This window comes from Xenopus laevis, chromosome 9_10L (genome assembly GCF_017654675.1).
Source record: "Xenopus laevis strain J_2021 chromosome 9_10L, Xenopus_laevis_v10.1, whole genome shotgun sequence".
NCBI classification, from domain to species: domain Eukaryota; kingdom Metazoa; phylum Chordata; class Amphibia; order Anura; family Pipidae; genus Xenopus; species Xenopus laevis.
Window position 1 is genome coordinate 101,759,317 of NC_054387.1, and position 27,899 is coordinate 101,787,215.

At 39.7% G+C, this 27,899-nt stretch overlaps 2 protein-coding genes across 2 annotated transcripts in view; one reads left to right on the forward strand and one right to left on the reverse strand.

Annotated features, from left to right (window-relative positions):
* Positions 1–17,522, forward strand: part of ntan1.L (N-terminal asparagine amidase L homeolog) — a 47,961-nt gene extending 30,439 nt beyond the window's left edge. Inside the window, exon 11 of the mRNA XM_041575775.1 lies at positions 17,442–17,522. Within this exon, the coding sequence (XP_041431709.1) occupies positions 17,442–17,504 (63 nt within the window). The 3' untranslated portion in view covers positions 17,505–17,522. The remainder of the gene's footprint in view (positions 1–17,441) is intronic.
* The window catches only part of pdxdc1.L (pyridoxal-dependent decarboxylase domain containing 1 L homeolog), a 54,734-nt gene that overhangs the window by 13,338 nt on the left and 13,497 nt on the right, over positions 1–27,899 (reverse strand). Inside the window, 11 exon segments of the mRNA NM_001093134.1 lie at positions 2,261–2,386; positions 4,209–4,310; positions 4,661–4,709; positions 5,802–5,886; positions 6,266–6,344; positions 7,427–7,495; positions 9,802–9,991; positions 17,482–17,631; positions 18,717–18,797; positions 20,408–20,476; positions 21,941–22,014. Of these exon segments, the coding sequence (NP_001086603.1) occupies positions 2,261–2,386; positions 4,209–4,310; positions 4,661–4,709; positions 5,802–5,886; positions 6,266–6,344; positions 7,427–7,495; positions 9,802–9,991; positions 17,482–17,631; positions 18,717–18,797; positions 20,408–20,476; positions 21,941–22,014 (1,074 nt within the window).

Here is a 27,899-nt window from a genome sequence, read left to right on the forward strand (position 1 = left end):
TTACAGCGCTCTGGAGGAATTTTGGCCCACTCATCTTTGCAGAATTGTTGTAATTCAGCTTTATTTGAGGGTTTTCTAGCATGAACCGCCTTTTTAAGGTCATGCCACGACATCTCAATAGGATTCAGGTCAGGACTTTGACTAGGCCACTCCAAAGTCTTCATTTTGTTTTTCTTCAGCCATTCAGAGGTGGATTTGCTGGTGTGTTTTGGGTCATTGTCCTGCTGCAGCACCCAAGATCGCTTCAGCTTGAGTTGACGAACAGATGGCCGGACATTCTCCTTCAGGATTTTTTGGTAGACAGTAGAATTCATGGTTCCATCTATCACAGCAAGTCTTCCAGGTCCTGAAGCAGCAAAACAACCCCAGACCATCACACTACCACCACCATATTTTACTGTTGGTATGATGTTCTTTTTCTGAAATGCTGTGTTACTTTTACGCCAGATGTAACGGGACGCACACCTTCCAAAAAGTTCAACTTTTGTCTCCTCGGTCCACAAGGTATTTTCCCAAAAGTCTTGGCAATCATTGAGATGTTTTTTAGCAAAATTGAGACAAGCATTAAAGTTCTTTTTGCTTAAAAGTGGTTTGCGCCTTGGAAATCTGCCATGCAGGCCGTTTTTGCCCAGTCTCTTTCTTATGGTGGAGTCGCGAACACTGACCTTAATTGAGGCAAGTGAGGCCTGCAGTTCTTTAGATGTTGTCCTGGGGTCTTTTGTGGCCTCTCGGATGAGTTGTCTCTGCGCTCTTGGGGTAATTTTGGTCGGCCGGCCACTCCTGGGAAGGTTCACCACTGTTCCATGTTTTTGCCATTTGTGGATAATGGCTCTCACTGTGGTTCGCTGGAGTCCCAAAGCTTTAGAAATGGCTTTATAACCTTTGAAATTGAACTCAGGTGTGATAAACCACAGTTAAGTTATTTTTTAACAAGGGGGGCAATCACTTTTTCACACAGGCCCAAGTAGATTTGGAGGTTTTTTTCTCCCTTAATAACGTAAACCTTCATTTAAAAACTGCATTTTGTGTTCAATTATGTTATCTTTGACTAATAGTTAACGGTTTTTGATGAGCAGAAACATTTAAGTGTGACAAACATGCAAAAGAATAAGAAATCAGGAAGGGGGCAAATAGTTTTTCACACCACTGTATATATGTCTAAAGCTCACTTGTAAAATTTAAGTACCCACTGCAATGTATGTATAACCACTTCCCAAACATGGGGGATACTAGGAAGTACTGCGGGGTAACATGCCTGGTCTAAAAAGTCCTGATAAAATATACAGAAAGGAAAGCACAATTAGGGAAATACCCTGTTTTATGTAGTGTTGTTATACTTGTATAAAGACAAACATATAAAAGAAATGGCATATTTCAGGCCACGGGAATAAATCAACCTGTGCCTCCCACGTGGACTTATCCACAAAAAGAAATGTAAAAGAAACCCACTTACCAGTCTAGCATCAATACCCCCATATTTTCTTCCTACCTAATATAAGTTTATATTTTTTTATCAATGATTAGGTTGTATCTGTTGGCCACAGGGTCATTAAAGGAATTGTTCCGTTTAAAAATAAAAACTGAGTAAATAGATAGTCTGTGCAAAATAAAAATGTTTCCAATATAGTTAGTTATCCAAAAATGTAATGTGTAAAGGCTGGAGTGACTGGATGTGTAACATAATAGCCAGAACACTACTTCCTGCTTTTCAGCTCTCTAACTCTGAGTAAGTCACCGACTTGAAGGGGGGCCACATGGGACATAACTGTTCAGTGAGTTTGCAATTGATCCTTAGCAGGCTAGTCACATTCAAAAGCGACAGATATGACTCATGTGGTCCCCGTCAAGTCACTGATTTGTTACTGCCTGGTAACCAAACAGTGGAAACCAAGAGAGCTGCAAAGCAGGAAGTAGTGTTCTGGCTATTATGTTAGACATCCAGTTACTCCAGCCTTTATAAAATTACATTTTTGGCTAACTAACTAAATTGAAAACATGTTTTATTTTGCATATACTATATATTTATTTTTACACTGAACAATTACTTTAATACAACCTAATCCTATCACTCCTGACCCCTTCTGCTTCATGGGAGATGGGACACTATGATAGCTTAGCTAACGCTAAAACCTCTGTAGAAGATGCTCAGTAGTTATTTACCCATATATAAAGCACTGCAGAATAATATGTTGCCTCTTTATACATGAATGTAATCATAATTATTGTACAATGATGCCTTTAAATAGCCCAAGTCCATTACCAGTTGAGATGCATGTTTTATCCGCTCTACAATGCCACTGTGTCCAAGATACTGCAAAGATAACCACAGAGGCAGAGCACGGAGCTTTTCAACAGGCTGACTGGATGTGAGGCCGGCAGCAAGAGACTGTGGAGCAGCAAAGAAAAAGAAGCATTACTAAGGGAAAGCACCATAACTCACACAGTGTATTTAACAAATCTTCATGCTTCACTCAGGCTGGGGTAGATGGGAAACTTAAATCCGTACAATTCCCCACATATATTTGTTGACTGAAGGGGACACATTGGGGGGAATTGACAAAAGTGGTGATACTGAGACAAAATAAAAGTGGAGCTAAAATGTCAGATTTCCCAACAAATTCACAAATCTCCACTGTGAATGTCTTTTAAACAGACACTTTTCAGATTTTGTCCTTCACACAAGACATTTTTTCTGAATTTGTCTTTAGCTCTTACTACCCCTGTCAGTCAGCCATCAAATTGGAATTTTTGGGGGAGGGGGTTTATTTTACCTAGGAAAATTCTACATCATTTATTTCAGTATAATCTGGGCTTTCTAAATGTTTGTGTAATTCCAATTCTGTAACAAGATATATGGGTCTAAATACAAGAAATGCTATTTTGCATAATATAGGGAATTATATCAGAAACATGTTTTATTATCTTAGGTCTAATTGCTGCTAAAACGAAAAAAATGGCTGGGAGGCTTTGCTTTTCCTTTAGATTTATATGATATATTCACTCAAATTGCTAATATTGCCTCATTCAGTTTAAAACTAGGGAAATAATGTAAGTGTGAGTTAAAAGCTTTTTACATATCAAATTGTATAAAATACACTTTTTGTTTAATCAGTGTTTTACTTGTTTTGTTAATGACGTTTTTACGCCTATAGGCTATAAAATGCAAATCCCTACTAATATGATAATAATTCCCCAATGGGACACCTACAAGTGGTGTGACATGAAGATTGGGCGAACCAAAGCCGAGCAGATTGTTTTAGAATTGACCTGACATATGGGGAAGAGTTAAGGTGGCCATACACGGAGAGATCCGAGATCGACTAACGAGTGGATCTCTCCCCGATATGCTCACATTGAGGTGGTGCGATATCGGGCTGATCTGATCATGGGCCCAATGATTGGATCATAACGAAGGGTAACAGGTGGTTGGATCGTGGGACCACATCAACCAACAGATGCAACCGCGATCCAATGGGATTTTTAATCCTGTCCGATCGACATTTTGGCCAGATATCGATCAGGGAAGCCAGTTGGAGGTCCCCATATATGGGCCAATAAACTGCTAACTCTGTCTGTCTGCAGCTTTTATAGGCCCTTGTATGGCCACCTTTACACTGAGCTTTACTCCATTTTTAAAATGTCGGGAGAAAATGTTGTTTAAAATGTAGTTTTTGCACCAGTGTCTGTAAACTGTCTTTCACTAAAATATGCAAAGTGGCGGTTAAGTCGGAATTTAGGCGGATTTCTGTTTGTGAATATGGAGAATAAGTATTTTACTACAGTTTACCACCACTTTTACTCCACTTTTGTGAATTCCCCCCTGAGGTCTGTAAGTGCAGTGAATAGCTATGAGGCCTGTCAAGCGTGTAACACAATTCCAGGTGTAGGCGATTTATACGAATATCATCCTTGCATCCTCTTTTAGGACGACGAATCAGTTAGCAGTTCCTACTAATAGCATTAAGCTTCTCTCAGGAAATCCAATCTGGTTATTTCATTCTGTCCTGTTCTTATAATGCTATTCTGTGAGAAGGGAAATATGACATTGTCTTTGGAACATTAAAAAAAATAGAACTGAAGTAGCAACCTCAACCATGACTGAAAGGACAACATGGTTATGTATGCAAAAATAAAATACAATGTGAAGTGGCTAAGCAATGTAGCTCTACCATACATTGTGTTTTGAAATTGAAATAAGATAACTTTACCAGAGAGGGATCCTCATGTCGATACAATGTAACAGCAGGAACAGCAGGGAGACCAAGCCACGGGCCCAGTGTAAGGGTCATGCTGTCGCACTTGGTGGCAGCCTAGTAAATATATAATTCATGAAAGCATGTCATTTAAACGCTTATACGGATAAATATTAGGTTAAAACAGTTTTGTATTAAACCCTTTTATTTTTTTACATCAGTATATCATTCAGAAGCATGAGGCTTGTGCTCCTACACCAAGGGGTCATTTACAACCATCAAGTGAATGCAGTGCAAAATGAAGCCGTTCATTAAACATACGTGTGTCCACAGCTGCACTTTGCACTCGTGTTTTGGCAGCGCTTTGAATGGCGCACAAGTGCATCTACTGACGCAAAGGGAAACTTGTAGCCACCACCTAAATCATAATGATGATAAAGATAGAGAATATATTGTATAAAACTTACCAAAACAGAAGAACTGACGTAACCTAAAGCCAGTGTTGCCAAATTGACTCTGCCAAAAAAAAAAAAATCAAGCGTAAATGACATGATATGGATATGGCAACCTATTACATTCTAGATAAAAAACATTTTTTTTATTAATATTTCGTTCATATAGATATCGGGTTTATAGCGTTACATTTCTACACATTTTTTTTCCTCTCAATGCAGTTTATTTTTTGAACTACCATGTACCACAAGTATGGTAATGCATTGGGGCCATTATAATTTCAACATTTCCCCTACCATTAAAGTATGACTACAATCTCCATCCTTTATCCCTTCCACTGTTGCAGTAATGTAATTAAAGAGTAAAAGGGTAAGGCCACACGGGCAGATTCAGGGAGATTAGTCGCCCCGGCAACAAATCTCCTCTTCTTTGGGGCGACAATCTCCCCAAACTGTCTTCCCCTACCTTCCCGCCGGCTAGAATGAAAAATCTAGCTTGTGTGCCCTTACCCCAAAACGTACAAACTGAACTAGGCCCCCAGAAACTTAGGAGTTAGATTGGGCAACGTCATATGTAGGCGCCGGTGCTTTTATAAAGGTCATGGAACTTCTAATTAAATTAGGAATTCATTACTGCTGATATCACGAACACCGACTGTTGTACATCAAGGAGATCGTTAAAGGGTTTGTTCAGTTTTAAATTAACTTTTAGTACAATGAAATTATTTGAGTTATTTAGTTTTTTTTTTCAGCAGCTATCTTGTATGCAATTTTAGAAGTCTGGTTGCTAGGGCCCAAGTTACCATAGCAACCATGCAATGATTTGAACAAGTCACTGAAATATGAATAAGAGAGGGCCTGAATAGAAAGGTAAGTAATAAAAAGCAGCAATTACAATCAATAAGTAGCCTTACAGAGCATTTATTTTTACATGGGGTCAGTGACCCCCATTTGAAAGCTGAAAAGAGTCAATCAAGAAGGCAAATAATTCAAAAATGTATTAAAAAAATTGAGAAATTGCTTAGAATTGGCCATACTAAAAGTTAACTTGAAGCTGAACCACCCCTTTAACACGGTTTATAGGTTTATAAAGATGTATTTTGAGGCTTCTGTGTATTGGACAGACATATGTCTTATTGTTCAAGGCTCAATTTACCCCTCTACATGCAGCCATATATTGTACTGGTCACAAAGTTCCTTCAGTCGGCCCAGTTTGTCTGTGTGACCTGCTCCTGGAGTACCTGACAAAGGGAAAGTAAGAAAAGGGATTAAAACGTCTGCCAATCAGCAGAACTTAACCTGCCTGATACATACTCCCCCCTGATCTGCCTTCTGGGTGTCACAAAAAAACTCAACCATGGACTCGTACACGAGACTATGCTATCTACAATTGTTGTATTATGCCAAAAAATCAATATTACTCCAATGGAAATCTATGACAGCCCCCTCGCTTAATTTTTGGAAAAAGCTATGATTCTCTACCATTGATGGTCTATTTGTATTGTCAATAAGTTACTTTTTATATATGCAAATACTGTACATGTTTGCTTTAAAAAAAAACAGTTGATTTCAGGTTATTCACTTTCAGCGTAACCTTTCCCTAACCAATAGGAGACCCACCTGCGTTGGCCACTAAAAGTAGAGGGCATTTTCCAGACTGGATGTCATCTTTTATAAGTCGGTCCAGTAAGGCCACATCCTAGGATTAAGTAGAAACAAAACCATTAAAATCTTCCTTAATAGGTTTTCATATAAAAATAAATCAACATAAATGATCTGAAATGATGCTTTGTCTTCTATTTTCCCATCGGCAGAAAATAGTAAGAAGCAGGCAAAAAGTAAGATCGCTTTCTATACCGGGGTTCCCAAACTTTTTTTTACCCGTGAGACACATTCAGATGTAAAAAGAGTCAGGGAGCAACACAAGCATGAAAAATGCTTCTTGGGGGGTGTCAAATAAGTGCTGTGATTGGGAGCCCCTATGTGGACTGGAAGCCTACATGAGACTTTGGCAGTACATTTGGTTTTTATCCAACTAAAACATTCCTCCAAACCCATGATTCAAAAATAAGCACCTGCTTTGAGGCCACTGGGATCAACATCCAAGACGTGGTGCTCACAGGTCACTGGTTGGGGATCACTGTTCTATACTCAGATTTGTGGTGAAGTCACAAAGGCAAATCCCAGAGTCTAGTAACCTGGGCAAGTCCAAAATTCCAAATTGTATGAACTATAGCACCACGAAAAATAAAGACCTTTATGGAGCATCAGGAGTTAAGTTGCTGCTCATTATTCCCCCAGGGAACACACCACAATCGAACCCTAAATTCATGCAATTTTAAGCTCTTTTGAAATACCATTATACAGTACCACAAGATCACCATTGCTGCGCACTTTCCATCTGTCACTATTCAAAGGACTGAGCCAATAACTAATGAAACAAAAGCTAGCTTTGAGCAACAACCTGATTGGAAACACTAGAATTTATCCGATGATATTGTGGCCTCAAACATGGTGACTACATACTTAGCAGGATCCCAACTAAAGGAACATAGCAATGACAAACTTCAATAGAGAAAACGGACAGCACATAACTGAAAGGGACAGAGAAGCGGAGATCAAACATAAGGGAGGGATGTAGTGAAACATGGATGAATGAGGGATGAAGAGAGGACTATGGTAAGAAGGAAGCAGAAGAGAGAAGGGAATACCAAATAAAGATAAAAGGTAAAGGAAAGAGCAAAAAAAGGGGGTATTTATGGGGTTAATCCAGAGAATTACCATTTCATGCTGGGATCCAAACATGGTATTGCAAGGCACACGGCATAAACAGGAGAGCGGAAGGCCCAGCTAGAAAAAAATAACAATCATGAACAAGATTACTCTGACACATTCTGCAGAGCAATTATTTCCTTTTGTTAAACTGAAACTCCCAGCTTTTCCCAACAGCCAGTGGCTCAGAAAAAGCTAGAAAAACACAGGTTGGAGATCAATTCTAAACATGATTAATTGCGGATTGGAATTTAAAAGGGGTGGGTCATCTTGAAGTTAACTTTTAGTATGTTATAGAATGGCCTATGCCTTCCAACTTTGCAATTGGTCTTTAATATTTGTATAGCTTTATAGATTTTGAGTTATTTGCCTTCCTCTTCTACCTCTTTCCAGATTTCAAATGGGGTTCAATGACCCCGAGAGGCAAAAAAAACTATTGCTCTCTGAGGCAACAATTTGAAAATTATTGTTACTTTTTATTACGTATCTTCCCATTTAGTCCCCTCCTATACTTATTTTAGTGTTTTATTCAAATGACTTCCTGGTTGTTAGGGAATATTAGATCCTAGCAACTAGATATCTACTGAAATGCCAAACTGGAGAGCTGCTGAACAAAAAGCATACAAAATTAACAGAATATCAATGTCTACATCAGACTAAGGGGTATATCTATCAAAGAGTGAAGTTAGAGATCACCAGGGATTTTTAAAGGCGTATTTATCAAATGGAGAACTTTCACCCTTCAATAAATATGCCTTTAAAAATCCCATAGAAATGAATGGAGAGAGGCGATATTTCACTCTAGTAAACTATGGTGATCTCTAACTTCACTCTTTGATAAATATACCCTTAAAAGTTCATTTTAATGTGAATAGCCCCTATATTTTATAGTTATTTCCATATACATTCCTTTTCTGCCTGTTTATCAACTAAGACGCCCCCTTCTGTCCTTATTTCTAACTCGGTATAAATCTATTGACTTTGTGTGGAGTCAAGCTTTATTTCTATATTGCTCTGTAAAAGAAGAGGAAACTATAGGAGAGCTGCACAATACACAGAGAAGAAAGTAAGTGGAGATGTGCAAGACTGTGTGCTGCCTTTCCTATATTCCTTTATTCTCAAGGATTTATGTTCTTTTAAATGAATGTCAAGTGCTTGTTTGGCAAAATAAAGTGCAGAGAAAAGTTGTATTGATGGAAAAAATAAATGCATTAGGCTGCGAAGTTTTATGGATGACAAATGCTTTACCCATAAATCTATCAAATGATCAATATGACAAATCAGCCGCCCCCGGCTTGTGTTTTATTATTATTACGAGTGTGCCTCCTTTCATTTACTCGACAAAAAGGTCATGTTTGTACAGCTTGAACATGTCAGTGGTAACATCTCATTCTTGCACTATAAAATCAATCTTCCTTTTTACTAAAAATTCTGTTCCAAATCAATGTGAAGAATCACAGAAGGACTAAAAAGAGATCACGGAAAAGCAAAGGCAGGTCAGCCATAAAAGCATTTCATTTTACCTAAATGTGACTATGTTGTAAATTAAATGCTCACTGCTAATAGTAGGGTTAATCCTCCATTTATATGATATAGAAAATGGCCAGAGCTTATTCTAACAACAGAATATTCTCTTCTATTTGCATTATACGCTAATTTTTTTAGAGTCCATAAGAGTTTACTAGTGTTCAGTAAAAGACTCAAGAGTGTGTTCATCAAACAAGTAAGTAAGGCTGTCTGGGTGCTGGGAAAAGGATTAACAGTACAAGGAGGAACACTCCACTTACAAAATAAAATCACATTTGATTAATTCATTATTTTTTATGAGATCCGATGGAGCAGAGATTTCCCTTTGGGCTAAAGCCATCATCATGCTTATTATTTTACATTTGTATTATTCATCTTTCACTGTACTACAGGTATGGGACCTGTTATGCAAAATGTTTGGGACCTGTGGTTTTCCAGATAAGGAATCATACTGTAATTTGGAACTTCATACCTTAAGTCTGCTAGAAAATCATTAAATTAAATAAACCTAATGAGGATGTTTTGCCTCCAATAAAGATGAATTATATCTTAGTTTGGATCAAGTACAAGCTACTGTTTTATTATTACAGAGAAAAAGAAAATCACTTTTATTTGGATAAAATGGAGTCTATGGGTGACAGCCTTTCAGTAATTCAGACCTTTCTGGATAACTGGTTTCCAGATAAGTGATCCCATACCTGTACTAAATATTAATAGGTGCAGGTGTAACCAATATCAGATGGTACAATCATGACTAGGCTTCTAGTTATCTGTGCTTTTTGTTAAGTTTTTAACCAACAATTGAAAACTCAAAAATGTTTAAAATATGAATGGTTTTTAGAGTGAAATGTTTATACCTGGTTACAGACAGACTGGCCCAGCCCAGGTCTGGAGGCAGCGCTGATGTAGATGACAGGCAGTTTGTTGTATAAGACATTGAATCCATCCGTTGTGTAATCCTCATAGCGTGAATGGATAACAAGCCTGCACACTTTAAGAAGTCCCTCTCGATCATCTTCATGATAGTAGGCAGAACCGTTATCATATCTGCAGGTAAAACAGGTGTAATATATAGTGAATAAAGTACCCCCTCTTGTAAAATATAAGGATATTATAAGTTACCGAGGAGTTTCATGACCATATAAAAACACGAGGCCGAAGGCCGAGTGTTTTTATACAGGTCATGGAACTCCGAGGTAACTTCAATATCCTCATATTTTACAACTGGGGGTACTTTATTTATTATAATACACAAATTTAAGTGAGTCATGTGACAGAAATGACATCAGAACTCAGCGTTTATAACTGATGACATCAGTACTCACCGTTTATAAGGATATAATTTACAAGATATTCATGGCTTTTGTGTATTATATATATATATATATTATACACAAAGTATGCAGAATTAGAAGAGCAACATGCAGATTGGAACAAAATTCTGCTTTTCGGGCAATGGTACCAGTTATGTTTATACACAATGATTCCCATTAAAGCTTTTAGAAATGACAGTTCTTTATTGACTGAAAATGCAAAGTTTGGATCATGCCTTTCCATAATTCGGAGCTTTCCGGATAATGGGTTTCTGGATAACCGATTCCATACCTGTATAATGACACTTGGGTATAGCATTCTATAGAGATTTATTGTTAAACAGATCCAGGGAGACATCAAACTGCTATTACGGGGTCAGAAAATAATTATTTTCTTCCGGTAAAGCTGCTATAGGGTATATAGGTATGGGATCCGTTATACGGAAACCAGTTATCTGGAACCTGTTATTCAGAAAGCTGTGACTTACGGTAAGGCCATGTCCTAATAATTGATTTTTTTTTTAGAAATGGTTTCCTTTTTCTCTGTGATAATACAACAGTACCATGTATTTGATCCAACTAGGACATATTAATCCTTATTGGAGGCAAAACCAGCCTATTGGGTTTAATCGTGTTTAAATTAATTTTTAATAGTGTTAAAGCATGGCGGTCCAAATTATGGAAAGATCCCTAATCATGAAAACACCAGGTCCTGAGCAGATCCCATACCTGTAGTAAATATGCTTTTCATATGCAGATGGTGGAATGTATTGTCACCTACACAACGCTAAGGGGAATAAATGTGAATTTTTCAATTGGCCTTGTATAGAATTCTGCCAATATTCTGGCACAGAAGTGATGTAAACACTGGCACAGTCCGATACAGACACTATATGAAGGGGACAACCCTCTGTAACTTAGTATGCAGCTTGCTATAAAACATTAAAGGAAAACTATACCCCCAAACAATGTAGGTCTCTATTAAAAGATACTGAGTAAAACAGCTCATGTGTAAAACCCTGCTTCATGTAAATGAACCATTATAATAATAATATACTTTTTTAGTAGTATGTGCCATTGGGTAATCATAAATAGAAAATTGCCATTTTAAAAAATAAGGGCCGCCCCCTGAGATCGTAAGGTTCACTGTGCACACATACAAACCACATGTAAGGTCACATGAGCCAATTAACAGACAGAGTTGTGCCTTTTGCTTCCTCACTTCTTCCTGTTACAGTTAGTGTTGTAGTATTTCTGGTCAGGTGATCTCTGAGGCAGCACAGATAGAGTCACGAAATGGTGGTTCAAGGCAAGAGATGTAAAAGGGCAATATTTATGTAAATATATATTCCAGTTTGGTAAGATTCTTTAATATGTCATTCAATTTGATATAAACTATTCGTTGCTTAAGTATTCATTTTGGGGGTATAGTTTTCCTTTAAGCACTGGGGGGAATACCTATTATCTGAATGCATTTATAGATGGTTTGGCAAGGGCTTTTTGTGTATTATTTTTGCTATGGCTGATCAACAGCCTTAGTTGCTTTCATAAGATTACATTTCATCACTGTTCAAACTGTAAAGTTTAGGTGAAAATAATATTTCTCGGTCGTCCCTAGGCAGCACAGGGCACTAGTGGGCACTAGTGGGTTAATACACCGTTCCCTTTAGGAGGCAGGATGGAACAAAAACTTTTGATCCCTCTGAGGGATCCTCCTCTTCCTTGTATTAACCCCGCCTACTTTACTTTAGTTTTTTTCCATCCTGCAAGGAGGTAGGATGTGTGGGAGCTAAGCTCCCATTCATTATCAATTTTTATTTTATTTTACTTTATTTTTTTTTTTTTTTTTTTTCACAGGAGTTGTCCTGCTGACAGGGGGTAAGCTTCAGCGCTGCCCTGGTAACATTGTCATTTTATGACATAGAGGCAAGCTTCAGCGCTGCCCTGGTGGGGTTTCACCGTATGTCTCACCCATTGTTCAGGCAAGCTTCAGCGCTGCCGAGTTCGGATTAGGCGAAAGGCATGCCTTAACGCTGCCGGAACGCCGTCCCTCATTGAGACGCCGCATCAACCGGCATTACACTGCGCTCAAATCTCGCGCCAAACGTCGCGCACTTCCGGGCGCCATCTTGGATGCGCACACGGCGAAGAGTATTATACTTAGCCGCACGGCCATTTCCCGCTCCACACTCTGCAGGAGTGACGCGTCGGAAAGTCAGGGGATCCTATTAAAGATCCGGTTCCTACTGGTACAGCTTATTTTTTCTCCTTTTCTCTGTACTATTTCTCTCTTTCTTTACTAACAGTCTGCATAGCCTAACATGGCGTCTGACCCCAATAAAGCAAATGTCTCTGCACAAGATAAGACAGACACTCAGTCAGGTTCAGATTCAACCTCAATATCTGTGAAAAAGAGACATAAGGAGAAGGAAGTTCAGCAATACCAGAAAAAGCGCAGACCCACAGAGGTGAAAGCTGATTCAGCAGCATCTTCTGCTTCACAGATTCCAGATTGGTTTCAGCCATTTCAGGCATCATTACTGACTATGTCATCTGCTATTGAAAAAATAGCAGCTAACCAAATATCTCATGCTCCACAGTTAGTGACTCAAAACCCCTCTCAAGCAGAGGTAGATTTACATTCCTCAGACGAGGAAGGGATAATTCCTGAGGACGATTCAGACTGGGAAGATGAGGAACACTCTAATCCACATCTAGAAAGCTCCCACAAATCCCAATCGGAAGCTATTCATTCGCTGTTAGCAGACATGTTCCATACGCTAGGCATTCAAGAGGAACACAAAGAATCCAACAAGCTGGATAAACTATTTAGCCCCACTATAAGGAAACAAAGATTTTTTCCTGTACATGAGACTGTGCAAGAGGTCATTAACAAGGAATGGAAAGCCCCAGACCGCAGAGCAGTCAAAGATAAGAGAATGGATATTTTATATCCTTTCAGCCAAGCTCATAAAGATAAATGGGAAACCATACCCAAGGTTGACGCCCCGATAGCTAGATTAGCTAAACGTACGACTATACCTTTAGAGGACGGAACAGCGTTCCGTGATCCCATGGACAGGAAGGCTGAAAATCTTTTAAAGAGCTCTTTTGCCTCATCTACAGCGGCATTTAAACCGTCCATCGCAGCAGCATGTGTTGCGCGAACTATGACCCTATGGTTAGAAGAAGCGTTATCAGGTTGTTCCGAGGATTCTTTCGACATGCATGGTCATCTCTCAAAGGTGCTTAATGCAGCACACTTTCTATGCGATGCCTCTATGGACACACTTCAATTACAAGCCAGGGCCTCCGCATTTTCAGTAGGTGCTAGAAGAGCACTTTGGCTCAAATCTTGGAGTGCGGACCCAGCTTCCAAGAAGAATTTAGTTACTCTGCCATTTTCAGGGTCTTCACTCTTTGGGCCGGAACTAGATACTTTGATAAATAAGATCACTGGAGGAAAAAGCAACTTTTTACCTCAAGACAAAAAATCTAAACCTCCAAACACACTGTCAAGAAGACCATTTAGGTCACCGAATTTTGGGAGAACTTCTCTGCAGCACTCCAGACAACCAACCTACTCTAACCAACCCAAGGGTAATTTTCGTCCCCCCAAGAAACCCTCCTGGAACTTTCAGAGACGCACTCCCACTGGAGCAACTGATAAGACACGAGACGCATGAAGGGGCAGCCTCCCCCGATCTTACGGAGGCGATAGGGGGGCGCCTCTTGAAGTTCAGGGACACCTGGCTAGCCACAACTTCAGACACCTGGGTCCACAACATAGTTTCAATGGGCTACAGACTACAGTTTCACAGGTCACCCCCCCAACGATTCATTCAGTCAACCCTGCCATCCCTACCAAACAAACAGAATGCTCTGAAACTAGCAATACAAACTATGCTCAAAGCCAAGTCAATAATCACAGTTCCCACAGATCAATGGGGGCTCGGTTTTTATTCCAATCTGTTTCTGATACCCAAGAAAGATGGTTCACAACGTCCTGTCCTGAATCTAAAATTTCTAAACAAATTTCTCTATGTACCTTCCTTCAAAATGGAATCTCTGAGATCCGTGATTGCAAACGTGGAACAAGGAGATTTTTTCACGACTATAGATCTAAAGGACGCTTATCTACACGTCCCAATCCATGTGGAATCTCAACAATTCCTTCGTTTTGCAGTTCAAGGTATCCACTACCAGTTTCAAGCTCTTCCTTTCGGCCTCGCTACGGCTCCCAGAGTATTCACAAAACTTATGGCAGCTCTAGTAGCTCACTTACGACAGCTAGATATCGTGGTGCTACCGTACCTAGACGATCTACTGATTCGGGCGCCTACATACTCATCGGCCTTGGCCCACACAAACCTCTGCAAAGAAGTTTTAGAATCTCACGGCTGGAAGATCCACTTTGCAAAAAGTACTTTAATTCCAACTCAGTCCATCATCTTTCTGGGAGTCCAGTTCGACTCTCTGCAACACAAAGTTTTTCTGACGATTCAAAAGCAACTCAAGCTTCAGGCTGCGGCAGATCAGGCAATATCCCAAAGGTCAATCTCGGCCAGGGACTGCATGCGACTACTAGGACTTATGACCTCAGCCATAGAGGTCGTACCTTTTGCTCAAGCCCACATGAGAAACCTCCAGCTGGATTTTCTCAAAAAATGGCGCGGAGATTACAACAAGCTGGACTATCCAATTTTTCTATCAGCGACAACCAAAATTTCTCTTCGTTGGTGGAGTCAAATAGACAACATCAAGAAAGGAAAACTGTGTTCCATTGCAGATTGGGCAATTCTCACCACAGACGCCAGTCTCACAGGCTGGGGCGGCGTTTTCAACCACAGGTCTGTACAAGGTCGGTGGTCACAGGCGGAAACCTCGCTTCACATCAACGTTCTGGAACTGAGGGCGGTTTTCCTGGCGCTAAGTCACTGGTCGGATCTTCTGAGGGGATGCCCAGTAAAAGTCCGGTCAGACAACGCTACGACGGTGGCTTATATAAACCACCAGGGAGGCACTCACAGCAGTGCAGCATGGAAAGAGGTGTCCCGCATTCTGCAATGGGCGGAAAACAATTCGTGCAGGCTAGCGGCCGTGTACATCCCAGGTCAATTGAATTGGGAAGCAGACTTCTTAAGCCGAACCACTCTCGATCCGGGAGAATGGGCACTGCACCCGGAAGTGTTTCAACAACTTGCGAACATGTGGGGGACACCACAGATGGATCTGATGGCCAGCAAGTTCAATCACCAAATTCCGGAGTATTGTTCCAGATATCACGACCCAAATGCTTGGTCAGTGGATGCAATGACGTCAGCTTGGGACTTTCAACTTGTCTACATTTTCCCGCCCATACCAATGATCCACCCGGTTCTCCGTCGCCTGTGTCTCTTCCGAACGACAGCAATAGTGATAGCACCTTTTTGGCCCCGGAGGGCTTGGTTTTCAGATCTAAAGAGACTGTCAATTGCTCCCCCGTGGCCGCTTCCTCAACGGCCGGACTTGCTTCAACAGGGCCCCTGTTGGCACCCATCTTTGGAAAGGTTATCCCTGACGGCTTGGCTCTTGAGAGCTCCATCTGGAAGGGAAAGGGTTTCTCGGACAAAGTCACCACCACTCTGTTGAGAGCACGCAAACCAACAACAAGATCTACCTATCACCGCATATGGTCCTGCTACATCGACTGGTGTAACCAGAGGCGCTCGGATTATACACAGTGCACAATTCCTCTTCTCCTGGAATTCCTTCAGCAGGGCATGGATAGAGGATTGGGAGTCAATTCGCTGAAAGTCCAGATCTCCGCATTATCAGTGTTCTTTCAACGGCAGCTAGCGTCCTTTCCGGATGTCAGGACTTTTATCCAAGCCGCCACACAGATCAGACCTCCATATAAAGATCCTTTACCACCATGGAACTTAAATTTCATTCTTCAAGTACTGCAGGGTCGCCCTTTCGAACCACTAGCGTCCATAGATATGAAGTTTCTCACTTGGAAGGTGGCGTTTTTAGTGGCTATTTCGTCAGCGAGACGAGTTTCGGAAATTGGTGCTCTTAGCTGTAAACCACCATTTTGCATCTTCCACGAGGACAAAGTAGTACTAAGAACTGTTCCATCCTTTCGTCCCAAGGTGTCTTCTGAATTCCACCTCAACCAGGAAATTGTCCTCCCATCCTTCTGTCCGAAACCGTCCTCTGACCTCGAGAGACGCTTACACACACTGGATGTGGTTCGGGCGCTCAAATTCTATTTACATAGCACGGAAAGCATCAGGAAGACGGACGCTCTTTTCGTGCTGTATGGCCCCCACAATCAAGGGAAGACAGCTTCCAAGATGTCCATTGCTAGATGGATTAAAGACTTAATTCTGTACATTTACAAGCTCAAGGGTCTACCCACGCCCTTAAAGGTTGGAGCCCATTCAACGAGGGGCATGAGTGCTTCCTGGGCACTTTATAATCAAGCTTCCATGGATCAAATTTGTAAAGCGGCTACCTGGTCGTCTTTGCACACATTCACAAAGTTCTATAAGTTCAACGTTTATGCTTCTGCGGATGCCAGTTTTGGCAGAAAAGTTCTACAAACAGTTGTTCACAAGTAAGGGTCTTTCGCGCATGTTAGTGCCTTCCGCCTTACCTTGGTTCAGTCTCCTCTTTCTCGTTCTCTTTCCCACCCTTTCTATTTGCTTTGGGACTCACCCACTAGTGCCCTGTGCTGCCTAGGGACGACCGAGAAAAGAGTATTTGTTATCATACTTACCGATAAATCTCTTTCTCGGAGTCCCGTATAGGCAGCACAGGGAGTTACCCTCCCTACTTCTTCACTGTTCTATCCTACTTATAAGCTGTGCTAGTCGAAACTAAAGTAGGCGGGGTTAATACAAGGAAGAGGAGGATCCCTCAGAGGGATCAAAAGTTTTTGTTCCATCCTGCCTCCTAAAGGGAACGGTGTATTAACCCACTAGTGCCCACTAGTGCCCTGTGCTGCCTATACGGGACTCCGAGAAAGAGATTTATCGGTAAGTATGATAACAAATACTCTTATCCTGGAAAAGTAGCTAAAGGGCCATAGGTTGCCAACCAGTTTTTTGTTTTTAATACAGTCAGTGTTAAAAGCATATGTACACTGTGACAACACATTATTTAAAAATAAATATTGCACACATCTCTTCCTTCCCCAGAACTGGCAATGGATGTCTTCATACAGGAATCCAACAATACCTGAAGAGCCTGCAGAGCCATAGTGTTGTGTCTGAAAGGATTCTGGTGGTGAGTTTTCTAAGGTGCTCTCTGTCAAGTACAGATATATAAGCAGCCAAACTGTGTCCCAGGAGGGCCATGTGACCTTGCTCACCAACATTCTGGATTCTTCTATAATACAGGGAAAGATAACAGTTAATATTAGGAGTAATAATGCGTAACTGTTCAAAGCAAGCAGTAATCAGTCTGTACTAGTCTACTGAACTCACAATACAACATGCCTGACTTATTGCTAACAAAAAAAAAAACCTTGATTTAAGAAGAAACCACCGTGAAGGAATAAAGTTTGTAGGCATTTATAAAATCATAATGTCATGTCCGAGACAGAGCACAGAGACCTGAGGCAGTTTGGAAACTGCAATATGAAAAAACTATGGCTGATTTCACCCTATATCTTTTTATTGCACATTGCTTTCTGTTACATAAATGATCACTGTTGTAGCTAAGCCACATAACACTGTTCTGTACAAATGCAAATATTATATGCAGAAAAGAATGACATGTGCACAGTTAGGCCTTCCTATTTTATGAAGTATTTAACGGGATAAACTCTACTTCAGATACAATTCATTCTCATTAATTTACTAAAAAATCTGGATTCAATTATGTTAATGGGGACCTATAGGATAAGTAAAAACCCTTTGTAGGCAATGTCGTATACTATATGGTTCTGGTTTTACTTTTTTTAATAAATTAATATTGTCTTTAAAAATGGATCCTTTACTGGAGCTACCTATAGATGTTGACTGGTCCCTGCCTGTTTCAAATGAGGGGTGGGTGTTCAACGGTCCCGACAGAGGCACAGTAGGAGGGGGACAGCCAATCATAGCCCTGCAGTCACACAAGCAAAGACAGGCTTCAGATCCCTATCAAGTCGGCCTATCAGTGTGCTAAGTGCCGCCAGCTCCCCTGCACAGCCTGGGAAAGGAGGCAGCAGGAAGTGGAACAGATGCAGATGCTAGTAGGGTTTTTGCATAAATATTCAATAAAGTAATCAGAAACAAATTATTTTAAAGCACGTTCCGTCTATATCTAAATCTATCTGGCAAGCAGCTCTGTATTTAGGTCCAGTGCTACCCTAGGCTACGACTGCGTGTGACATCAGCAAGTCAATGGTGATGGCTGGGGACATTTTTTATTTTTTAACTTAATTCATTGAGATTCATATTCATGCTCTAACATTTTCCAAACCATACCGTAATGATGGGGACTGCTCCTCCTCATCGTCATGCATGAGATTCTGAACTAACTGCAAAACGCTCACCATGTTTTGACCACTGGAAAAAGGCAAAAAAGTGATTATTTAGTCTTCTAAATTAATATATTGCCTTTGCTTAGATGTCTGGATTCCAAATTGCAAACCTTTTGCATACATTTTGCAATATATATATAGCAAGGCTTTAACAGGGGTAAATATTTGCAACTACATTTTCCTTTGATTTACAACACAATTTTTCCCCTCTCTGATATTTTAATTTAAGAACAATGTAATGTGCTCTTTGCAGAAGTATAATAATACCCTGCAGACCTACCTTTGCAGCTATAACTGCTTTAAAGGGGTTTGTAAACCTTTGAATGAACTTTCAGTATGATGTAATTTGCAATTGGTTTTCTTTTTTTTTTTTTAACCATATTTTTTATTGGTTTTAAATCACAATACATGACAGCATAAGACAAAACATGTCTCAAGAAAATAATGCGAAGGATACAAAAATGAACCCCAATGTTACAATCTGTGACAAATAACAAAAGGTACACTGTGCATCTGTGCAATTGGTTTTCTTTTAAAGGGCACCCATCACCCCAAAAAATTGTTCAAAATCCTATTTTATCACATTAGTCAAGCAGAATGAACTTTAATTACACTATATAAATTATTTGAATCTTGTTTCCTTCAGTCTGGGAATTCATAATTATAGCAAGCAGGCAGGAGCCATTTTGTGGACACATTTTTGTTATTAAGTCAAGCCTTGCATCATCTCAGAATCTTGTTTGTGCACCAGAATGTGGGACCTGATGTCCATCCCCATGCCCTGGCTACACAATTAAACAGTGAAGAGAACAGGGGAATGTGGGGAGAGCAGTGACATCTAGGAAGTGCTGAATGGAAAGTGAAAGTAATTTTCTGCCCCGCCTCTATGCCTAAGGCATAGAGGAGGGGCAGACAATATTTGATTGAGAGCTGAGATTATTAAATGAGCGTACAACAGCTATGAATGATTTATTAAAAAATAGAAATTGGATTTCATGTTTAATTTAAAAAGGTCTTTTATTATACTGCTTTTTGTGTCTGGATGACAGGTCCACTTTGTGGAAATGGGCCAGTGGCCCCATTTCACAGCAGAATAAGAAGGCAAGTGATTCAAAAACTATAAAAGTATAAAAAATGAAGACCAATGAAAAGTTGCCAAGAATTAGCCATTCTATAACATAGTAAACATTAATTTGAATGTGAACTACCCCTTTAAGGGCAATGACACATGGATCATGTAAATGACCAAAATACCACGCCACTGCCAGCATGTGTAAATGTGTGATTGGAAATTCATGTTTTTTAAAAAACCTCTTGTGGGTTGCGGGCCTTAGACTACCTGCCTTTTTTATAGACTCGCGTCTGCTCCACCCCTTTTGTGACAACATCATAAATGAAGGTGAGAAGCTGGGTGCAGGTCCAGTGCGGGTCCAGTTTTTCTCAACCAGCACATCACTAGCCTCTACCCATATGCTGTAACTGGAGCTGTGCTATACATCCAGAACTGGTATACTAAGGTTTCCTTTATAGTTTGGGCATATTAAGTACCTGAGCAATTCCATAAGAGGTGGAAGTATAATTTCATTGTAACATTTTTGTGGGACTTATTCCCTAAAACAATTCAGTGTCCCTCACCTTCCTTGAAGTGGTCCAGGAATATCCTTTCTTGTGTATTTCTTTCCATCTTTCTCTTCCTCAGATGGCCTGTGTGGGAAGAATATAATAAAGAATATAATAAAGGTTAATGTACTGCTCAACTATTCTTGTCAAAGTAACCCTGCGCCTTTATAGGTCATAGGCAGACACGGTGCTACATGTAGGATAATCGGCATGGGTTTGTTTTCCAGTGCATACGGCCTTGGTTGGGGTGATGTATAGTTTGTATAGATGTTTGTATAGATGTATCCCTGGTGGATATCAGGCCATTTTGGAGTCATTTTTTTCCCCTCTGAGGCAAATTGGAGAGGCTTCAGGTGGGGTTTTTTGCCTTCCTCTGGATCAACTGTCGATTAGGCAGGTTAAAAAAGTTAGAAGGTTCAACTTGATGGCCTTGTGTCTTTTTTCAAACTAACTTACTATTTTACTATGTATGTCATGAGATAGGGTGAGGATTAAAAGAGAACTACCCTCCCCCCCCCAACATGAAAAGCCCCTTCCACTACCCTCCATAGTGCCCCTCTCTGCTTCTGTCCTGCATAGTGCATTTGTGAAAAATGTGTCCATAATTGGGAAACTCACATGTCTGTGCAGAGTAGTGAAAGATGTGCCCCTAATTGTGAAACTAATGTATCTGTGCAAAGTGGCACAGCAGAGCACAAGGGCACCATCTTTACTCCCTGCACTCCCTTGAGCTCCGCTGTGCTACTCTGCACAGATACATTCATTTCACAATTAGGGGCACATATTTCACTAATGCACTATGCAGGACAGAAGCAGGGAGGGAGCACTATGGAGGGTAGTGGAAGGGGCTTTTCACATTAGTTCTCCTTTAATGTCTGCCAATGGGATTGGTCTGATATGAAAGGTTTGGGAAACCAAATGTAAGACTGAAATACAATTTGGCTTCTTTGAATTCTCTTCTAGGGCAGGCTGATAAAGGTCAACATAAGGGGAGAGAGCTCCAAATTGAGATTGTAGAGGTTATTATTTTTATTTAAGTGTGCTTTTAAACTGCATGGCCTTTTAGGTGTAGTAGAAAGGAGCAAACTTTTCTAACGCCCATACTTATGTTCAATTCAATTCTGAATGCTGAGACAGTGCTTGCAAACAGCCTCAGTGGTGGTGACACAAGCACAGAATATTTTTCAGCACATCATTCATTATCATATGAGCATGTAAAGTTTATTTAAAACCTTCAAACTTGTTCTTCTGTCTTAAAATAAACACAACCCTATCCACGCGTACATGGGAATCAATACCATAACTGCATTTAACAGTTTCATTGCAAGAAAAGAGATTGATGCAAATGGAAGGGACGGGCTGCATGAACCTTCATGGAAACAGATGTGTCTGCTTGTAGGAGGAAGAAAGAAAAACCTGTGCCTTTGCTCCTGGAAGCCATTATTTGTTTTATTTATTAAAGTCACCACACCTTGTCTAAATTGGCTTGGAGCTGCTGCCCTGACAATAGATTTAGGAGCTACCATTATCTGGTTTCAAATGCTGTACCTCTGATTATCTTCCAATATTTTCATTGCTTCGTCCAGATTCTTTCCCATTTCTGCTAAGGTCGGGTCAACCATCTACAAAGAGAAATTAGAATGACATTAACAAATCAACAAATTACACAGACAACTCTTATTACAGCCAGGGAAACATGTTATAGAGCTATAAATCAAGTTATAATATGTGACAATGCTGAAGGCACCATTAAAAAACATGCTACAGGAACTTAAAGGAACAGTAACACCAAAAAATGTTTTAAAGTAATAAACATATAATATAGTATTAGCATGCACTGGTAAAAGCTGTGTGTTTGCTTCATAAAGACTACTATAATTTATATAAACACGCTGCAGTGTAGCCATGGGGACAGCCATACAAGCTGGAAAAAAGGCACAGGTTACACAACACATAACAGATAAGCCCTGTCCAATACAATGGTGTTTTATCTGTTATCTGCTATGTAACCTGTGCCCTTTAGGGTAAGGTCAAACGTGGAGATTCGGGGAGATTTAGTCTCCCGGCGACTAATCGCCTCTTCTTTGGGGCGCCTGATCTCCCTGAACGGCTTCCCCCTGCTACAATGAAAAATCACCAGCGGCATGGCACTCGCAGTGCTTCGTTTTCCAAAGTCGCCCGAAGTTTCCTCATGTGGCAACTTCCAGCGACTTAGGAAAACAAAGCGATGTGAGTGCCATGCCTTTTTTTTTGGGCGTTTTTTCATTGTAGCAGGGGGAAGACAGGGGGAAGCAGTTCGGGGAGATTAGTTGCCCCCAAAAAAGAGGCAATTAGTCGCCAGGGGATTAAATTTTTCCCGAATCTCCAGGTTACCTTACCCTTATCCTTTTTTCCAGCTTGAATGGCTGCCCCCATGGCTACACAGCAGCTTTATATAAACTATAGTAGAGTTCCTGAAGTTTTACCAGTGCAGGGCAACAGTACATTATACAGGTATGGGATCCGTTATCCGGAAACCCATTATCCAGAAAGCTCAGAATTATTGAATGGCTGTCTCCCATAGACTCCATTTTATCCTTATAATCCAAATTTTCATAAAATGATTTCCTTTTTCTCTGTAATAATAAAACAGTCCATTGTATGTGATCCAAACTTAAATATAATTAATCCTTATTGGAAGCAAAACCAGCCTATTGGGTTTATTTAATGTTTAAATGATTTTCTAGTAGACTTAAGGTATAAAGATCCAAATTACGGAAAGATCTGTTATCTGGAAAACCCCAGGTACTGAGCATTCTGGATAATGGATCCTATACCTGTATTTTAATTACTTTGATACAATTTAAATTGTTGATGTTACTGTTCCTTTACATACAGCATTGCCAGAGTTCTAGGGATTTGCAGAACCAAAGGTTATTCAAATAAGGATGTGGCTGAGAATTGTACATATTTATATACTAGGCTTCCTGATTGAGAAGCCACTGTTGTACCTGTGCCAGCAACAGTTTTCAGCCAAACGCCCTAGAATATTATTGCTCAAAGGGTGTACCTTATACACCATCATGCCATCATATTTGGCATATTTTGCTGCCAGACAACAACTGCATCATTAGAGAATGGAAGAACTGCTCTCTGCCTTCTAAAGAAAGAACAGTGGCATTTTGCACAGGTAATTGTAGTGCATTAAAGTGATATTATATTGACCTATAGGTTTTATCGGCTCAGCCTAACATTTCTTGGCAATGCACTCATGCTATGAGTCACGGACTTATTTCAGCTGCTGCACCTGCCTCATTCCAGTATGAGTGGCCATTCTGCACTGCACTACTGGAAAAATATTAGATGGAGCTAAAACACTAATACGCCATTTATACCTTTCACTTATACTTAAAGAGATACTGACGCCAGAAAATAATATTAAATAATACATTTATATCAATGATACCATTGTTTTTGAATGCTATTTATACTTTTTCCATAAAAGCTGATGTTTTTACATAACCTTTCTTACTCCCAGGTTCCTCTATGGGGGCTGCCACATTTGTTCAGCAGTAGTCTGTTTGCATTAGAAACTGTAATTGACAGGTTAAAGGGGTTGTTCACGTTTAGATTAACTTTTAGTAGCGAGTGATATTCTGAGACAATTTGCAATTGGTTTTCATTTTTTTTTTTTTATTATTTGTGGTTTTTGAGTTATTAAGCTTTTTATTCAATTTCAGCAATCTGGTTGCTAGGGTCCAAGTTACCCTAGCAATCATGCACTGATTTGAATAAAAGACTGGGATATGAATAGGAGAGGCCTGAATAGAAAGAGGAGCGATAAAATGGAGCAATAACAATAAATTTGTAGCCTTACAGAGCATTTGTTTTTGTTTTTTAGATGGGGTCAGTGATCCCCGTTTGAAAGCTGGCAAATAATGTAAAAACCATAAAAAATAAATAATGAAGACCAATTGAAAAGTTGCTTATAATTGGCCATTCTATAACATACTAAAAGATAACTTCAAGGTGAATCACCCCTTTAAGAAGGGACTGTCAGGTTTAGGAACTTCAAGTAACAATTACTTACAAAAGCAAGGCTAAATGATCAATATGACCTATAGGTAACTTTTAATGTCGATTAATATATAAAAAGAACATGTTTAGTGTCAGTATCACTTTAAGAATAAAAAATATAGCGTTGTGACTTTTTATTACAGCAACCATTTCCCTTTAAATCTTTATTAAAACAAGTGTAACCCCGTGTATTCAAAACATTAAATGGGTGGCTCACCTTTAAATAAACTTGTAGTTTGTTAGATAGAATGGTCAATCTTAGGCAACTTTTCAATTGGTCTTCATTATTTATTTTTTATAGGTTTTAAATGATGCACCATTTTCTTTTTGACTCTTTACAGGTTTCAAATGGGGGTCACCAACCCCATCTAAAAAAAACAAATGCTCTGCAAGGCTACACATTTATTGATATTGCTACATTTGATTACTCTTTCTTTGTATTCAGCACCTCTCCTATTCATAACATACAAATATGTGGATTAATAAAACATACTCCTGGATTTCTTTAGTTGTAAATTGGGTGTATAGTAGTGTATCCTGCCCAGCATTAGTAAATGAGCTTATATATAAATGCTGTATGTGCCATTGCTTAAGGAATCCTGCCAATACCGGTTGTGCTATTATTTTACTCTTGATGGTGACTTGATCTAATGTGTAATTAAGTCATTATCTTCATCCTAAACCTTTTTAATTGCCTTTACAGTGTTTACGTAAATGACTGCCATTACCAGAAGAACGACAACTATTCATTTGGATAGTTATAACAGCTACTGTAAGTCTCCCGATAGACGCAAAGATTTCTCTTGCTGAATGACTGATTTTTGGCGAAGTTCGACCAATCCGTCAAATTGTCATGCGGTTAGTGGGATTCGAACGATCGTACATCTTACGGTTTTTTGTCCGACATCTGTCCGAAAATTGATCGGCCAGGTTTATTGCATACTGTTGTATATATTTTAACACATTATAGTAGAGCCTATATGCATAATACAGCTATGGGATCCTTTATCCGGAAACCAGTTATCCAGAAAGTTCCAAATTACAGGAAGGCTATCTCCCATAGACTCAATTTGATCCAAATAGCTTGAATTTTTATTAAAGTATTTATTTTTCTCTGTAATAATAAAACAGTAGCTTGTACTTGATCCAAACTAACATATAATTAATCCCTATTGGAAGCAAAATCAGCCTATTGTGGTTAGTTATGTTTAAATGATTTTCTGGTAGACTTAAGGTATGAAGATCCACATTACAGAAAGTTCCATTTTCTGGAAAACCCCAGGTCCTGAGCATTCTGGATAACAGATCCACTACCTATGATTGGCACTGGATCTTCCCAATAATACACACTCTTGCAGAGATTCAAAAGTGATTTGCTAATTGCATTTTTGGCAAGCAATCAACATGAATAATTTGAGAGTGACATGCTGTGGGCTGCACCTACCCTGTGTCTGTATCCCCATAACCTGCTGGAGCTACCTAGTGCTCAATGTCTCCAACCTAATCCTGCAACACAGCTGTCACTTTATATATAAAATCCCTTGTATTTGCTATTCCTTTAGTATGGCCATTTGGACTCTGTTTCATTTATTATTTATACTTTGTCTGACTCTCAGGAGTTACATAAACCATAATAATGACTACCGTACCGCTTCTATCACACGAATGAGGAAGCTCCAGCGCTGTATATACACAATACTACCTTTAAAAAAATAACATTGGACTCTCATAAGCAGCATATATTTTTTCAAATGCTGGTTGCGAAAAAGGAGAGACAATAGGGAAAATATATTCTGTTTTAAAACAAGGGTGCAAACACCTTGGCCTCAAATAGACAATTTAATATAAAGAATAATCAGCCTTCTTTACACATTTACCATTCAAATTAGTATAAGTGATTATTAGTAGTTATTTTCAAAGAGCAGGTAGGGCTATTTATATGGGAGATATCCCACAGACTGAGATACATAATGCATTTTATACCCATAGGGGCAAATTTACTAAAGGGAGAAGTGACTAACGCTGGAGAAAATTTGCCACTGGCATAAATTCGCTAGCAAAGGAGATAGACTCTAATGCTACTCTAACGCCAGGCAAATTTTCACTCTGGCAAATGGACATAACTACGCAAATTCACTAGGTTGCGGATTTTAATGAACGTTACCTCTTGCGGCAGACTTGTGTTCGCCACCTCAGACCAGGCGAAGTGCAATAGAGTAGATAGGACTTCCTCAAAAAAAATTTGAAAATTTTTCCAAGTCCTAAAAAAACACTGGCGACTTTTCAGTTTTTCAGGGTGATAGGCTGCAAAAGATCGTAAATTTTTTTTAGGGTAACCGGCTTCCCCCCTACATTTCCTAACATATGGCACATAAACTATACACTGGGCTCATGTGTAGGGCATTATAACAACTATTTTATTTTATTAAGGTTTCCTGGGCTTGTGTAATGTATTTGCTGCAACATATATACGTCCATTCAACTTTAACTTCCTGCCGTATGCAAATTAGCCAACGCTAGCGCAACTTCGCTCAGCTTGCCGAATTAACGCTAGTGAAACTTCTTGCATTGTTTGGTGCCCTGGACGCAACTTTGCATTTTAGTGAATTAGCGTTGTCCTGGTGAATTTTCGCCTGGCGAAGTGTGGTGATGTGAGCGAAGCCGTCGCTGGCGAATTTCCAGGGGTTAGTGAATTTGCCCCATAGTTGGAGCACAGCGTTGATCATTGCTGTGGTCAGGATTTCTGTCCTAGGAGGCGACTATCTGCTTAAAGGGATATGGTCATGGGAAAAAAATTTTTTTCCAAAACGCACCAGTTATTAGTGCTGCTCCAGCAGAATTCTGCACTGAAATCCATTTCTCAAAAGAGCAAACAGATTTTTTTTATATTCAATTTTTTCAATTTTAAAATCTGACATGAGGCTAGACATTTTGTCAATTTCCCAGCTGCCCCCAGTCATGTGACTTGTGCCTGCACTTTAGGAGAGAAATGCTTTCTGGCAGGCTGCTGTTTTTCCTTCTCAGTGTAACTGAATGTGTCTCAGTGGGACATGGGTTTTTACTATTGAGTGCTGTTCTTAGATCTACCAGGCAGCGGTTATCTTGTGTTAGGGAGCTGTTATCTGGTTACCTTCCCATTGTTCTTTTGTTTGGCTGCTGGGGGGAAAAAGGGAGGGGGGGGTGATATTACTCCAACTTGCAGTACAGCAGTAAAGAGTGATTGAAGTTTATCAGAGCACAAGTCACATGACTTGGGGCAGTTGGGAAATTGACAATATGTCTAGCTCCATGTCAGATTTCAAAATTGAATATAAAAAAATCTGTTTGCTCTTTTGAGAAATGGATTTCAGTGCAGAATTCTGCTGGAACAGCACTATTAACGGATTCATTTTGAAAAAAAACATTTTTTGCCATGACAGTATCCCTTTAAAGGTTGAGCATGAATTTACTT